Source organism: Petromyzon marinus, chromosome 57 (assembly GCF_048934315.1).
Source record: "Petromyzon marinus isolate PM22_M1 ecotype Great Lakes invasive population chromosome 57, UKy_Petmar_22M1.pri1.0, whole genome shotgun sequence".
Classification (NCBI taxonomy): domain Eukaryota; kingdom Metazoa; phylum Chordata; class Hyperoartia; order Petromyzontiformes; family Petromyzontidae; genus Petromyzon; species Petromyzon marinus.
In genome coordinates, this window is record NC_133723.1 from 753,795 (window position 1) to 769,489 (window position 15,695).

The following is a 15,695-nucleotide window of genomic DNA, read 5'->3' on the forward strand; positions in this document are numbered from 1 at the left end:
GCGGCTGGACGAAGTACCGCGTGACAAGCGGAACGACAGCTGCGGTGGTAGTAAGCAGTACCAACTGTAGAAAGTTATCGATGAAGGCCGACAAGAACCATAATCCGGCCCTGCCCCCTCCAAACTGGCAGCGGCGACTGCCCGTTGTCATGAAATTCCAATTCTCGACCTCATGGGATCGGGTCACTTCTCATTGGAGTTACGTTCTGATGGAGTGTCATTTACGTTTATCAAAGCAACTCTTCATCAATGAATTTATTAATGGATTGTGTCGGGATTAAGTGGTTTCCTGGTTGCTCACTGTGGGCATGTGAAGATTTGTGGTTCCTCATCACCACGTCACTCACTTCACCGTCCTAAATTCAGCACGAGACGAAATCGCCATGAATGTGCCCATTGCCGTCGGGTGCTCACAAGCTAAGCAGATTTGAGTCTGGATGCTGCTTGGATGGGCGACTGCTTTGCATGCCAGGTTGTAATGGGCTATGGAGCTGTTCTATTTGGTGGGCAGCAGAGGGCAGTGCAGCTAAAACCTATTTCTGTCCTGCGCTCCAAGATCGATGCATTCAGCAACTCGCACCAACTCGCGTGGTGAAGTATAGCTAAATAACCAACACGGTGTCGAGGCCCAAGGGGCTGTGTATTTGCTTCGCTGTATACGGCGGCCGTGTGAAATGCTCGCAAGCCACCAGCGCAGACCGACTGGCAACGACGGTCCTCGTGGGCGCTCCGGTCCGGAGAAACGAGGCCCGTGTTGCGATCGGAACTCAGTCGTTTATTTAACAAAAATGATGATCATTCCCCAATGCACATCTTGCCTATCTCCACTACTGCCTGCGGCCGTCTGGTATTCCATTCCCCTCTGACCCTCCATCCTTACATGCGGTAGACTCCTTGCCCCTAATCAAGTTCAGGCTTATCCTTCTCCTCTGCCTATGGCTGGCTCTCAAGAGCCCCATATACCCACATAGACCATAGACTCACAGAGATTCATAGACTGACCATATATCCACACTCTCACGATGAGTCATTGACTTGCATAGAGGCCATATATCCTCACAGGGACCCCATACACACACGGAGAACCATAGACTCACCTCCAATTATCACGGTTGGCTTTGCATGGTGTGAAAAAAGTGTAACATACAGACCTATATCCACAGACAGATCCCCGTATAGCCTTAAACTATTAGGGCAAGTGCTGTTAGCGAGCACCCATAAAGGCCTGTAAGCCCGACCGCCTTTGTTTCCCCAGTGCCAATGTTTATAACATCGCACCAGGTACTCTTTTGAGGCTGAGTCGACCTAGGTGAGGCCCAGGAACAGTTCAGATATTCGTCACTGGTGTTTGTGGCTGTGAACGATAATCGAACTCGGGTAACCAGGTTCATAGCGCAGTGTGCTAACTGCTGCACCACCGCTCACTGACAGCCATGGACTTGCATAGAGACTATATATCAACAAAGGAACTCCATCAACAGACTCGGGAGAGATCTATGACGGTCTCTATAAATGCACATGCCCCACTGTTTCCGTGCGGCTGAGATGCTTGTTGCATGTTAGTTGTATTGCTATCTGTGCCTTGCCCTCGATAAAAAACCGGCTAAATTGATCAAACAGTTGCTCACAGCTTGAGGGTGACAATGCCCAGCGCGATACAAAAAAAACATCACTGACCCAGGCACTGACATTACACACCCAGTGCGTTCCTCGCCTCCCCGTGACATCTTGTTGAGTGGCTCAAAAACTTAACGTCGGCATCACTAATCAAAAGACTTCCGGGGGACGAGCGCGCATTTGGAAGTGCTATGGAATCCATGCAACGTGCTTAATTTCTCTTATCCACCTCTATATATCTCCCCATCTCTCTATCGGAATCAGCTTAAGCCTCCCATACATTACGTGACTTGTGTAGCCATCCCCCACTCCCTTCCCGCTGTGAAAACAGACGCCGTTCCTGTGCAGCAGCGTTGAGGCCCTTATGTAGCCTCTCCCTATCATGACCTCTCTGCTCCCGTTTCTCTGCTCCTTTGCAATCCTTTTCCCTCTTCCCTCTCCCGTTACTTTCTCTTTTCCATGTGTTCACATCCCTGACTCCTCCCTTTCCCATGCTGTGGCCACGGGTACAAAGTTACGCCGAATTGGGACTCGTTGAGCCAGGACCGGCATCGCTGAAATTATAGCAACGACCGCCGTCACGTTGGCATCGTGTTCAGTGGAGGACGGCGCGGGGAAGTCCATCGCTGTACTGCATTACGCTCCCACATTACGCTCCACTGCCCTGCGCAAGTCCCGTTCGAAGTCCTGTTGAAGTAGGGACTTTGCCACCACGCGGAGCGCGGAGCCAGAGTGCCGGCGCGAGCTACGCCGAGGGGGCCCCCGTCACGTCCCTGCAGGGCTCCACCGGCGCCGTGGCGCCGCCAGCGTCCGTCGGTTCATGGGGGGCAGTGGGGAAATCTGGGGGGCTGTTGCTCACGCTCACGGACGCCGGCTGCAGCACGGAGCTGCGCTGCGGGGGGCTGCGAGACAACACAAGACACGCGACAACGAGCGACGTTGGTCGTTGAGGGTTAACAGCGCAGTAGCAGCACTCGTGGCACACAGCAAGAAGGGCCTGGGTTCAATTTCCGATTCAGACACCTTTCAGTGTGTAAGTGGTCTGTATGTTATCCACCTGTTCTGTAGAACGAGAGTGAATGAGTGTAAGCGAGTGTGTTGTGGAGTTTGTAGGTTCTACAAAGGCGGCCTGGTGTGGTGTTGGCCACCCACCTCGTGTGCCGTTTCGGCCTTCATAGGTGCTCGCTAACAGCACTTGCCCCAACAGTCTGCTAAGGCTTTTTGGTGGATCTTTGTCTTTGGAGTTTGTAAGTTCTGCCCCTGTTCTGCATGGTTTTCCTTCGTGTTCTCCAGTTTCCTCCAAGACTAAAAACAAGCACGTAACGTAATTGGTATTGGCCACACATCCCAATGCTGAATAATTAGCTGCAAATAATTCAAAAGAGTTTAAGCTGTGTGAGGATTTACTGGGTAAACAGCACAATAATATAATAACCCATCAACACCATCATCAGCCATGACTGCGAGAGATGGCCATCACCAAGTTGTTGCCATCTCTCACAGTCCTGTAGCAATCCATCTGGTTCTGGCACACGAACCGAATTTACCACTCTGTCTCCGCAGTGGACGTCCTCTGGGGCGCAATTCCCTCCTCTAGGCGCTGCTCCATCGTTAGTCTCAACAAGCAGCCATCGTCCCTTTCGACCGTGACACGTGCTGCCCAGGCCCACTCGCTCTTCTTAGCGGTCAACGTGAATTACATTAAAATAGATCATCAGGTGGTGATGCTGCTGCCGTGTTGGCAGTGGTGCACAATTGGAATGCTCTTCCTTACGATATTCGGAAGCCACTGGGAGCTATGGCACTTTTAAATCATCTACATTGAAAACTCATTTCTTGGAAATAGCTTTTTGTGTTTAGTTTGTTGTCCTTCCCCCACACCTTCGAATAGCACGGTTGGCTACGTACAGTGCGAAAGACGTTCAACATACACATGTAGAACAAAAAACTCAACACATTAGCCAATAACACTGCGTGGCCTTAAAAGAAAAATAGAAAATCGGCGATGTTCCTTCTTCAGAGTACACAGGGAGATGGTCTGAATTGCTCAAAACGTCACCTCTATTGTGAACTCGTTTTTAAGGCAGTGCTTTTAGAGAATGCGTTGCCTTCTTTAGACCAACAGTTAGTGGGTTTGGGCAGCAAAAGCTGCTGCGCGAAAAAGGAGGATGGCCAATAGTGGACGTCAGCGATTAAACCGACGCAAACTGGGATGGGCAGGAGAGACAACAGCAAGGGATGGCACTGGACCGGCCCACACACAGAGGATGTTGGCCTAGAACGAGGGGGTTGGTCTGGCGTTCCATGCCGGACTTCAAGAGGCAGAACCGAGCGCACAACTGTACGGACACCCAAAGGCCTCTGCTGCGGCTGCACTCCAACGGGGTCGACGGGGCGGTGATGCTGCCCAGCGTCTGCCGCTGCTGTGCAGATTTGTGGTTTGAGCCCGGAGGCCGCCCTGGTTAATACCCTGATGGTGTGTGCATTAATCATGAAGTACCGCGCACCGTCTGCTTCACGGCGGACGTTACAGAGACCGTGACATCATTATAAATAGACCAGTAAGGCCATGTTTGCCGAGGTCACGTTCCAAATAGAAAAATCGCACAAGTTACTGAAATGTGAAAAACCAAATAGCCGCATTGTACCCATACTAGCAGAATATACTCGTCTGTGATCTCCTTTGTTATATGGCACAAATACCCACAGTACAAATATATTATGATTAAAATGACAGGAAGACAGAAGACGACTCATAACCAGGCTTTGCACACAGTCTGTAATCCAGCGCTCTAGCGGCTAGCAGCAAGGGTTGGTGGATCACACCAATGTTGTGAAACTCCCTGCCATGGGCAGTCATATTAGAAAGTGTCTCCCCCCTCTCCCCCGTTGTGTGACTTTTCTCTGGGTTCTCACAAATGTATAAAGCACTCATTAATTGGCTGAAAAACATCTAAATATATAGAGAGGACCGCAGAGCTTGGGCAATTGTTAGTAGTGCCAGCTCCTCGCCACCTTGCTGCTGCCTTTCAGCTCTTGTGTGGTTCCTCAGCTGTCGTGAGATGCAATTTGCATGAACGACGTTGCTGCTATATGAAACTAAAAAGAGTGCAGTCGGTCCCTGCCTGCACTGCATCTCTCTCCCCGTGGTAACGTGGATTTTTTCTCCTGGTCCTCCAGTTTATCCCTCCACATTTATAAACATACTTTTGTGATTATTTACATAATTTTGCTGCTATGAATGTCCAAATGATAAGCCACTTGGCTCCTTCCCCCACCTTAACCTGTATTTAAGCTCGAGGTTCTCAGAGCCTCCCCACTTGATGCAGCGATCTTGCTGTGACTGTTCCACCTGAAGACGGAAGCTTGTGTTGCCTCCGAAACGTCGTGATTTAATTGTTTTCTTTTATTTTATTTTACCTACGTGACTTTACCGAAAAAAAACAAAGAGTATAAGCCACTTTGTTCAGCTATCATTTGTGGCCAGGTCGCCTCTGAAAAATAAGTTAATACCTCAGTGGGCTTTTCCTGATAGGATGGGGATGGTTTAGTTTAATTTGTATGTGTTTGGGTGATGTTTACCTTTCTTGTACTTTACACAACTATCATGTGCTTGTATTGTGTGTTGTTTTAACGTTCTTACCCCATGCCCCTACTGGACATCTGTGAAAAATAGCTTTACAGCTCATGGGATTCCTCCAGTATAAATAAACATTCTGATTCTGATATAAATGCCGTAAATGTAGATCGTCTTAAATCGGAACGTTGTCAAGCGGAAACCGCCTGTATTGCTATTATTCCGCCGTCTTTTTCCGTCTGTCGATCATCACCTGGCCGACAGCGTAGAGTTGAGCTGCTCCTTCAAGTTGATGGCCTTTTGGAGGAGGCCCTCCACGCTGGAGAAACACAAGCTGCTACTCGCGATGCTGGACAGGGCGCTGGGGGGGGAAGGCGAGGGAGACAAAGACAAATACAAAGGTTGCCCCCCCTTCCTCCCCGGGTGTAACCTTTCACAGATTGTTGCACTTAGATTTTAATGTTTGCTGTTAATGTTTTTTTTTTATCCCAAATCTCTATTGGTCTCATTGGACACTGATAATTTAAAACCCTTTGTCAATCCACTGGCTGGATGAAAGCCGCTCCACACCTTTCAGTGTTGGTGGTGGCGGTGGTGGTAGCGGTGGTGTTGGCAGTAGTGGTGTTGGTGCTGTTGATGGCAGTCGTGGTGGTGGTTGTGGTGCTGGTCGTGGTGTTGGCAGTGATAGTCGTGGTGGTAGCGGCGTTGGTGGTGGTGGTGGTGGCGGTCGTGGTGGTGGTGATGGTGGTAGTGGTGGCAACAGCTTACCCACACGCGTACTCCACATCGTACACGATGCCGTTGCTCCTCTCCTCCACGTTCAGGAAGTTCGTCTGAGAGGTTATCAGAGTGAGAGTTGCGGGATCATTTTTCATGATACGATGTGAAAATGAATATTATTGCGATATTAGTTTCCATTCATTTGTAGTCATATTTGCCATTAGGTTTTTGTGCATTACTGCACATCTCGTATGACTACAGATTACGTAAGTTTTTCAACCACAGTTAAAGCAACATAAGTATTATATTACAACTGATTATGCACATGCTGTCAGTTACACAAAAATAATTAAACAATGCATGGAACTACAAAGATGATGGTGATATGTAACTGCCATGCCATAAATTACTCCAGAAAATATATATTCTTGGTTCTTTCGGTAAAGTCACGTAGAAGGGAAACAATAAAATAATAAAAATATAAAATATTAAAATTCTCACGACCTTTCCGACTGCAACACAAGCAATCATCAGGTGATCATCAGGTGATGATTGCTTGTGTTGCAGTCGAAACGTCGTGAGAATTTTAATGTTTTATATTTGTATTATTTTATTGTTTCCCTTCTACGTGACTTTACCGAAAGAACCAAGAATAAGAATCCCTGCAGCCACGAAAGCTTTAAATAAAAATTTACTCCAGAAAATGTTTTGCAAAGCACTAAACGGATATCAGCAGTCATTATGGGGTGAGGAGTGGATCTCAAGGAACCAATCCCTTGTGGACGACCCTCCGGGTTTGATCCCCAGCGAAGCGGCAAGGGCCTCCTCCTGCGTCCAGCAAGGACTGCTTGGGTGGTGAGGGATTACTATGTGGCAACGCGGCCTGTGGCCGTGGTGCGAGATGAACGATGATGACGCATGTCGCTGTGAAGACTGCCGCTAATCGAGCCGGGCGGCGGCGATGGGGATGCCTCCACCGTGCTCGCCAAGCGATGTAGCCACTGCCCAGCTCGGTGAGATCACACGCGCTAACCGGACGATAGTCGTTCCTCTCCAAATCTCATCAGCGAGTTTTGTTGTATAAGAAAAACAAGATGAGTCGCGATAACCACGATATGGCGAGAAAAACGGACGTAGGGATTATCGCGGCTCTGATACCCTTCGACGTATCGGAGCGTCACCACATCGCAGCGGCCCTGGTGCCCGCGCACGCACCTTGTGCTCGGCCAGTTCGGGCAGAGAGCGGAGGATGTGCTCCTGCACGCGGAACAGCCCCACAGAGGGCTCGTTGGCCAGCACCCACATACTGTCCGTCCAGCGCTCTGACACTACAAGGACAAAGATCCCCCGTATAGGATTAACAGACTGTTGGGGCAAGTGGTGTTAGCGAGCACCTATTAAGGCCGGCACGGTACACTCAGGGGTGGGTGTCCAGTGCCACGCCCGACCGCCTTTGGCTCCTCGGTGGTGATATTTACACATTGCTCCATGTACTCATTTGAGGCCGAGTGAACATAGGGGAGGCCCAGGACCAGTTCAGATATTCATCAGTGGTGGTGGCCGTGAGTGGGAATCAAAACTCGGGTCGCAGGGTTTGGAGTGCAGCGTGCTAACCGCTACACTACAGAGGTCGCGCACACACACAAACACATACTCTCAGGGTCACACGGGAAGAGAGGAGTTGGCCAGGTGGTTCAGATGTCAGGCGCTAAACTTGCACCACATGGTTTTGGGTGTGGCTGCACACACACAAAACTACCACGTCAAATTTGGTTCTGCACTAAATTTGGATAGATTCCAGCACCGAAAATTTAAATATCGGTTTGTCCATCAAACCGAGAGGTCCTGTCCACCATTCCTTCACCACAAGGGACATCAGAGGTGTATCGATTATAAACGAGGTTTTGGTGCCATCACAGATGTTCCTTGTGGTGTATCTACACGTAAAGTGGCGCCCTTCTGCATCTTTAACTTGCGCCAATAGTAACGATGCTCAGTTTCACATCGCGCCATTCATGCACAGCACGTGGAACATGAAGTGAAACCTCCTGCTTTAGCTTTTAGGGTGAGGCTTTAGGGAACTGAGGAGTTAGGTGCAGTTCAGGTATAAGGGGACGGGTGTCTAAGACAGGGGTCGGCAGGTAACCTGCGGCTCCGGAGCCGCATGCAGGCGGCTCTTTAGCTTCCCCCTTGCGGCTCTTTGGCTGCCCCCTTGCGGCTCTTTGGCTGCCCCCTTGCGGCTCTTTGGCTGCCCCCTTGCGGCTCTTTGGCTGCCCCCTTGCGGCTCTTTGGCTGCCCCCTTGCGACTCTTTGGCTTCCCCCTTGCGGCTCTTTGGCTGCCCCCTTGCGACTCTTTGGCTTCCCCCTTGCGGCTCTTTGGCTGCCCCCTTGCGGCTCTTTGGCTGCCCCCTTGCGGCTCTTTGGCTACCCCCTTGCGGCTCTTTGGCTGCCCCCTTGCGGCTCTTTGGCTTCCCCCTGGCGGCTCTTTGGATGCCCCCTTGCGGCTCTTTGGTTGCCCCCTTGCGACTCTTTGGCTGCCCCCTCGCGACTCTTTGGCTACCCCCTTGCGGCTCTTTGGCTTCCCCTTGGCGGCTCTTTAGCTGCCCCCTTGCGGCTCTTTGGCTGCCCCCTTGCGGCTCTTTGGCTGCCCCCTTGCGGCTCTCTGGCTACCCCCTGGCGGCTCTTTGGCTTCCCCCTGGCGGCTCTTTGGATGCCCCCTTGCGGCTCTTTGGCTGCCCCCTTGTGGCTCTTTAGCTGCCCCCTTGCGGCTCTTTGGCTGCCCCCTTGCGGCTCTTTGGCTGCCCCTTTGCGGCTCTCTGGCTACCCCCTTGCGGCTCTTTGGCTGCCCCATTGCGACTCTTTGGCTGCTCCCTCGCGGCTCTTAAACATAATTTAACGTAAAGATAATAAACAATTCATTAAACATGATAGGGAATGCGGCCACAATGAAATGTCTTTGTGACAATAACATGTACAGCAGTCGCACTGCATTGTTAAAGAATACATAGGAGAGACAAAAAAAAACTAAACAGACGCAGTTATTCTATCACCTATTTTGTTTACTTAAATCAGAACGTGTTGTTGTTGTTGTCTTGCTATATACCTGCTGTGTTTGTGTGTACAAGTGGCTCTGCGCGCCATGCCACTCTAAAACTATTTTGGTCCGAGACAAACAAAATGGCTCTTATATTATTGGTTCTTTCGGTAAAGTCACGTAGAAGGGAATTTTATTGTTTTATATATTTATTATTTTACGTGACTTTACCGAAAGAACTAATAATATGAATCCCTGCAGTTACGAAAGCTTTAAATAAATAAAATGGCTCTTCTTCTTTGAAATGTTGCCGACCCCCCGTGCTCTTAGACGAACACTGCGCTACCTCCACACAACAGTCTCGGCAATTTACGTTAATGAGCGCTCTCCTGGTCTTGCCGGCCCTGTGTGAGCGACGGGGGGCGGATGTGTTGTTGATTGCCTGACATTGACGAGATGTTAACTTCCTCGCCTGCTATGCAGGAGGTCGTGGGTTCAATTCCGACCCTGAGACGCCTGCTGGACATTTGGAGTTTGCGTGTCTCTTTCCCCGTGGTCGCGTGGATTCTTCTCCGGGTCTTTTCCTTCCAAATGTAGAGTATTTTGCTGCTATAAATGTCCACATGATGATACGCCCACTTTATTTATCATGTGGCCAGGTCGCTTCTGATAAAGAGCTACGTAGCTCAGTGGACCTTACCTGGTAGAATTAAATCCAGTTCTTATGCGCGAATCGCACACCCACCGTGTGAGAAAGAGACAGCCCTTGCCTCACCAGGTGAGGCGTTCAGTCACTCACCTCTCCTCACCTTGAGCTGCAGCTCCTGCTCGTCCATCTCGGAGCTCGTGGCGAGAATAGCGCCCGGGTCTGCACGAAACCACAGCCTCGTCATGCCATCGCCACCGGTCACGATTCATACACTGCTGGATGAAAGTCTCCCCCCTAACCGTCGCGATCCCTCACGATCGCGCGATGTAACAATCCACGCGAGCCGCGCTTTCGACGTTCCGTCTCCATGGTGAAGTTCAGTTTTAACTCCTTAAACTAATTCCTTCCCGCTGAGCCCGCATCACACAAATCGATCATTAGTGACAGACAAGAGGCGTTAAGATTAAAACCACCGCAGTGAGCATCGCCGTGATTATTTGATGCGAACGCGGACAATTCGAGTTTGATAAAAAGGTTGTGCGGTACAAGTCATTGCTCAAAGTTAGACGCCAGACCAACCCGGGCCAACCCGGGAGAGGCGGCATATCCCCGGCAGTCCGCCTAGGTGAGACCGTAGGCTTCGCGGCCTACCCGCGGTGTGGCGGCTTCAGGGTGTCTCTCTGGCCACGGGAGACGGCTGCTCCTGGCCAAAGAGAGGCGAGGGGCTGGGGACGTCCCCCGGAGGAGACGGAGTTGTCCTGACGGGGAGGCCGGCTCGTGAAGGAAGTGGTGAGGAACTTTCGTGAGGAGTTGGGGAAAGTTGCGGTGCGGGCCCTGGGGGAGGAGGGCGCCTCACCCTGGCGAGGCGTGCGCGCAGCGAGAACCCCGTCGCGAACGCCGCTCGCTGGCCGAGGGGGTCCCCGTCCCTGAGAGGGGTCCGTGAGAGGGGTCGCTGAGAGGGGGTCCCCATCCGTGAGAGGGGTCCGTGAGAGGGGTCCCCGTCCCTGAGGGGGGTCCCTGAGAGGGGTCGCTGAGAGGGGGTCCCCGTCCCTGAGGGGGGTCCGTGAGAGGGGTCGCTGAGAGGGGGTCCCCATCCGTGAGGGGGGTCCGTGAGAGGGGTCCCCGTCCCTGAGAAGGGGTCCCTGAGAGGGGGTCCCCATCCGTGAGGGGGGTCCCGGTCCATGAGAGGGATCCCCGTCCGCGGGAAGCAGTTCCCGGCTACTCTCTCACGGCCACCAACACCAGTGACGATTATTTGAACCGGTCCTGGGCCTCCTCTAGGTCGACTCAGCCTCAAACGAGTAACTGGTGTGGTGAATCCAAGTCCCGGGCGAAGCCGAGTAGTAAAGCTAGTTATAATAAATATTCAAATATGCTCAAAATGTCCACCCCCCCAATATATTGCTATAAAATAGATTTCTGTTTATATGATTGTGGTCATGGTTGTGCTTTATTAATCCCTAATCTCTGCCATTACATACAATGAAACAGGAAAAGGTAAGAAAGAGAAAACAGAGCAATGTAACACGATACACTATTAGACATTGTAAAAAATAAATAAAAAGTCCATCCTATGTGTTAGTGCATTTTTTTTTTATTTTAGGCAGGAAATGGCACGAAATTCGTTTTCAAATGTAGATTTATTTTTTGTTTCTGGGGCGGGACCTCCAGACCCCCTGGAAGATTTGGTCCCCCCCAATGTTGACTCCATGACTACGGCCTTGGTTAGATCGCGTACATATCTAAATGTGTCGTTAAAACCGGCCACCACCCGACACAGCCAACTCGTAAGGGTTGTCACGTAAAGAGAACATGCGTCACTGGTAAGTTTTGTTTACATGACAACCATTACTAGTTGACTGTGTTGGGTGGTGGCGGGTTTTAACGACACATTTATATATTTACGCGATCTAACCCCAAGAAACTCTGATAGATATTGGTCGATAAATCCTATGTGTTAAACTGGCTATGAGATGTTTACTACCTCGCCTGGTATACAGGAGGTCGTGAGTTCGATCCCGATCCTGACGCCTGCTGCTGCTGTATATTTGTAGTCTCTCCGTGGTCGCGTTTCGTGTTTGCCTGCTATATATTTCCAAATGACAAGCCACTTCGTCGAGCTATCAAGTGAGGCCATGTCGCCTCTGAAAAAGAGCTACATAGCTCAGTGAGCGTTACCTGGTAAAATAAAAAAAATGTTTTAGGTTGATGGGTCGTGTAGTGATAGGGTGCCACGTGGCGTTCTGGGTCGTCACCGCCAGCTTCTCGTCCGAATCTCGGCTTCAAAACAGAAACAATGCTTTAAAAAATGTGCCGACACAGCTTCTTGGAGAAGGACCCCGCTGAGGGTAGACACAAATTATCACCACCACTACCATCATCATCACCATCACCACCATGATCAATCTCTCGCTCTCTTCCTCTCCATCCCTTTACCTCCCTCCGCCTCATCCCTCCCACACACACCAAAGACCAAAAAACCCATGTCGCCCACAGACTATCGGTGCAAGTGCCGTTAGCGAGTGGCGATCAGGGTCCGACACGTGACAAAAAGGGCACTTTGAGGCAAGGACAGCGCGCCCGGCACAGACCAGACACAGCAGGCACGACCAGACACAGCAGGCACGACCAGAGACAGCAGGCACGACCAGACACAGCAGGCACGACCAGAGACAGCAGGCACGACCAGACACAGCAGGCATGACCAGACACAGCAGGCACGACCAGACACAGCAGGCACAGCAAACCCACCAGACACTACGCACAACCAGGCACACTATACACTCGGCACAATCAGGCACACCAAGCACAGCCAACACACCAGACACAGCAGGCACAACCAGACATAGTAGGCACACCAGACACATCAGGCACAACCAAACACAGCAGGCACACCGGGCACTAGGCAAAAGCAGACACAGCAGGCACAATAAGACACAGCAGGAACACCAGACACTAGGCAAAGGCAGACTCAGCAGGCACAATAAGACACAGCAGGAACACCAGACACTAGGCACAACCAGACACAGCAGGCACACCAGACACTAGGCAAAGGCAGACACAGCAGGCACAACCAGTCAGAGCAAACACACCAGACACTACGCACAACCAGGCACACTAGACACACTACACACAACCAGACACAAGGCACAACCAGACACAAGGCACAACCAGACACAAGGCACAACCAGACACAGCAGGCACACCGGACACTAGGCAAAGACAGACACAGGCACAACAAGACACAGCAAGCACACCAGACACTACGCACAACCAGACACAGCAGGCACACCGGACACTAGGCAAAGCCAGACACAGCAGGCACACCAGGCACAGCAAACACACCAGACACTACGCACAACCAGGCACACCAGGGACAGCAAACACAGCAGACACACTAGACACAACCAGCCACATTAGACACACTAGGCATCCCAGGCATAGCAGACACACAAGACACTGCAGGCAAATTAGACACATCAAGCACACCAGACACATCAGACACTACGTACAACCAGGCACAACCAGGCACACCAGGCACAGCAAACACAGCAGACACACTAGACACAACCAGACACACTCGACACACTAGGCACACCAGGCACAGCAAACACACCAGACACTACACACAACCAGACACCCCAGATACACCAGACACACTAGACACACCAGGCACAGCAGGCATACCAGGCACAAACGGGCACCTCAGACACGAGGCACAAGCAGCTGCACCAGGCAAAACCCAGGCACACCAGGTACAGCAGGCACAACCAGGCACAGCAGGCACAGTAGACATACCGGACACACCAGACACTCGAGGCACAACAGACACACCAAGCACGACACCGCGCCCTGTATCCGCCCTCTCTCTCTGGGCCATGACGCAAACCCTCATGCACGCGCTTACTCACCCACCCACTTATCCACTCACCCGTTCACCACTTTCTCACTCACCCACTTATCTACTCACCTACCCGCACGAAACAATACCCGCTATTCACCCCTAAGTGGTGATGGCATCACCATGGCGCGTGTACCATGCTCGGTGCACTTTGAGGCCACGTCAAGTGCCAAAGGCCCGCCGACAGGAGGTCACAGAACAGACCCAAGTGCCATGGGTTTACTGACTGAAATGGCTGGCCGATGCACCACCTGGGCCCCTACTGTGCCAACTTGCTCTGTTTTAGCCGCCCGGCGCTCTGCTCGTTGTTGTGAGCATCGCTCCTCTGCCCTCCGTTTTTGCTAGAGGGCGACTGCCTCCGATTCCCCAGCAGCGTACTTCACGAACCTCCTCCACCTCTACAGAGGACGATCTTGACACCGTTAGTACCAGTCTTCGGTAATTCCAATCACCTCCACATCCCGCTGTACCACATGAGTCCATGTCTTCTCTAGCCCATGCTGCGCGTGTTTAGCCCCATCTATCTGGTCAAACAGAAGCTGTTTGGGCATGCGATGGCTGGGTATGCGGGCTACATGACCCAGCCAGCACAGGCTCGCTTGCTGGAGGAGCTCGCTGATGGGACTGTGTCCAGATATTTCAAGGATCTGTGAATTCCTCATACAATCAGTCTGGTTTAACCCAGGGTGGATCATAGTAGAGGGTTCCACGTTTCACAAGCATAGAGAATGGAGGGCATAACCGTGGCCGAGAAGACCCAGAGCTTTGTATGGAGCGACAGGCCAGGTAGCTTCCACAAAGCGTTACGCAGCTGATGAAAAGATAATGCCGCTCGACTGATTCGGAGTGAGACCTCAGCTGCCAAACTGGAGCTGGTCATAAGCACACTGCCCAAGTACGGAAACTTCTCCACTCCACAACCGCATCATAACTCATGGGGAGTTGAGGGAGGGGAGCATTTGATGACATTAAATACCCAGGCAAGTGCTTAGTTTTATGGGGCAGATGGTAAGGCCCCCATCTCTTAGTGCTATGCTCCAGGTTCAGCAGTAGTATCTCAAACTCCTCCTCAGAGTGGGCAGCAATCACCAGATCATCCGCATACATAACATGGTTGACCAATCGGGAGCCATCCCTTGAACGCACCCGGGCATCAATCAGCCTCCCATGGTATCTATACCAAATGGTAATTCCACTGGTACATCCATGTTCAGCTTCTCGAACTACATGTTCAAAGATGATTTTAAATAGTGTTGGGGCCTGAGGACACTCCTGTCACACCTCAAGGTGAACAGAAAATGTCTTACGCGGGCCTGCCCACCATCATGAAGGTCCTTAATGATTGTGAGCAGAGAGTCAGGGACTCCAAAAGCACGAAGAATAACTCAGAGCGCTGGTCTGTTGATGGTATCATAGGTTTTGACCAGAGAATAAAGCAGAGATGTAAGTCATGTTGATATTCCCCACACCTCTGCTGTAGTATATGGATAGAGAAAAGTGTTCCTGCAGGACCACTCAGTCTGAAACATAATTTAAGCTTCGCAAGCTTCTCCTCAGCATGTCTAGCAAGACAATGTTGAATAAGTCTTGCCACTGAGGAGGGAGACACCCCAGTAATTGTTGCAATCAGGGTGATCCCCCCTCCTCCTTTTTTAAAGGGAGACCACTAGGGCATCCTATCCTGCAGAACCCCTCCTGTGGTCCAGACAGTTAAGATTAGACAGTCGTCATATAGGGCAGTTTGCACACAAACGCCACTCTCCCTCAGCAGTTCACTTGGGAGGCCATTCCTGCCCAGTGCTGTATCTGGTCTCAAGACTCTGGATCGCCTTTTGTCCTTCCTCAACAGGTGACACCTCATTATACTTCTGCCAATATTTGAGGCACTGCAGCCCCTGCAAGATCATATTCACTTTGCCCCATGATGTTATCTGGGCTGAGTGCTTTATCCTCCCCAAATACATCACAAAAATGCTCAGCAAACCTGCACACCTGTTCTTGGAGATTGGATAACCGTTTTTTTCCCTTAAGCATGGCGATAGTTTTTGCAAGTTAATTTAGATAGCATTAAAGAGTTGTGGGGGATGCCAAAGCCAGCTGAAAGCGATGATGACATTCTGCTTGCACATTTCATTAGCTAGCTGAGACCAGACTATTATGGGATTAAATTGGGTCTTGTATGGACACCCACCACCAC

The 15,695-nt window shown here is 51.0% G+C and overlaps 1 protein-coding gene across 2 annotated transcripts; it reads right to left on the bottom strand.

Annotated features, from left to right (window-relative positions):
• Nucleotides 1–762: 762 nt before the first annotated feature.
• On the bottom strand, nt 763–10,860 carry LOC116955048 (BLOC-1-related complex subunit 8-like). Of its 2 annotated transcripts, none has more exons than XM_076052601.1 (6): nt 10,249–10,860; nt 9,758–9,816; nt 7,130–7,242; nt 5,963–6,027; nt 5,448–5,555; nt 763–2,519 (listed from the first exon to the last, which is right to left on the bottom strand). In XM_076052601.1, exons 1-6 carry the CDS (start codon nt 10,755–10,757, stop codon nt 2,363–2,365), a joined length of 1,011 nt encoding a protein of 336 aa, XP_075908716.1. In that variant the 5' UTR covers nt 10,758–10,860; the 3' UTR covers nt 763–2,362. The 2 variants fall into 2 exon arrangements, with proteins under 2 accessions (XP_075908716.1, XP_032831888.1); XM_032975997.2 differs by having other exon boundaries at nt 9,748–9,816; nt 10,249–10,425.
• Between the last annotated feature and the right edge of the window lie 4,835 nt (nt 10,861–15,695).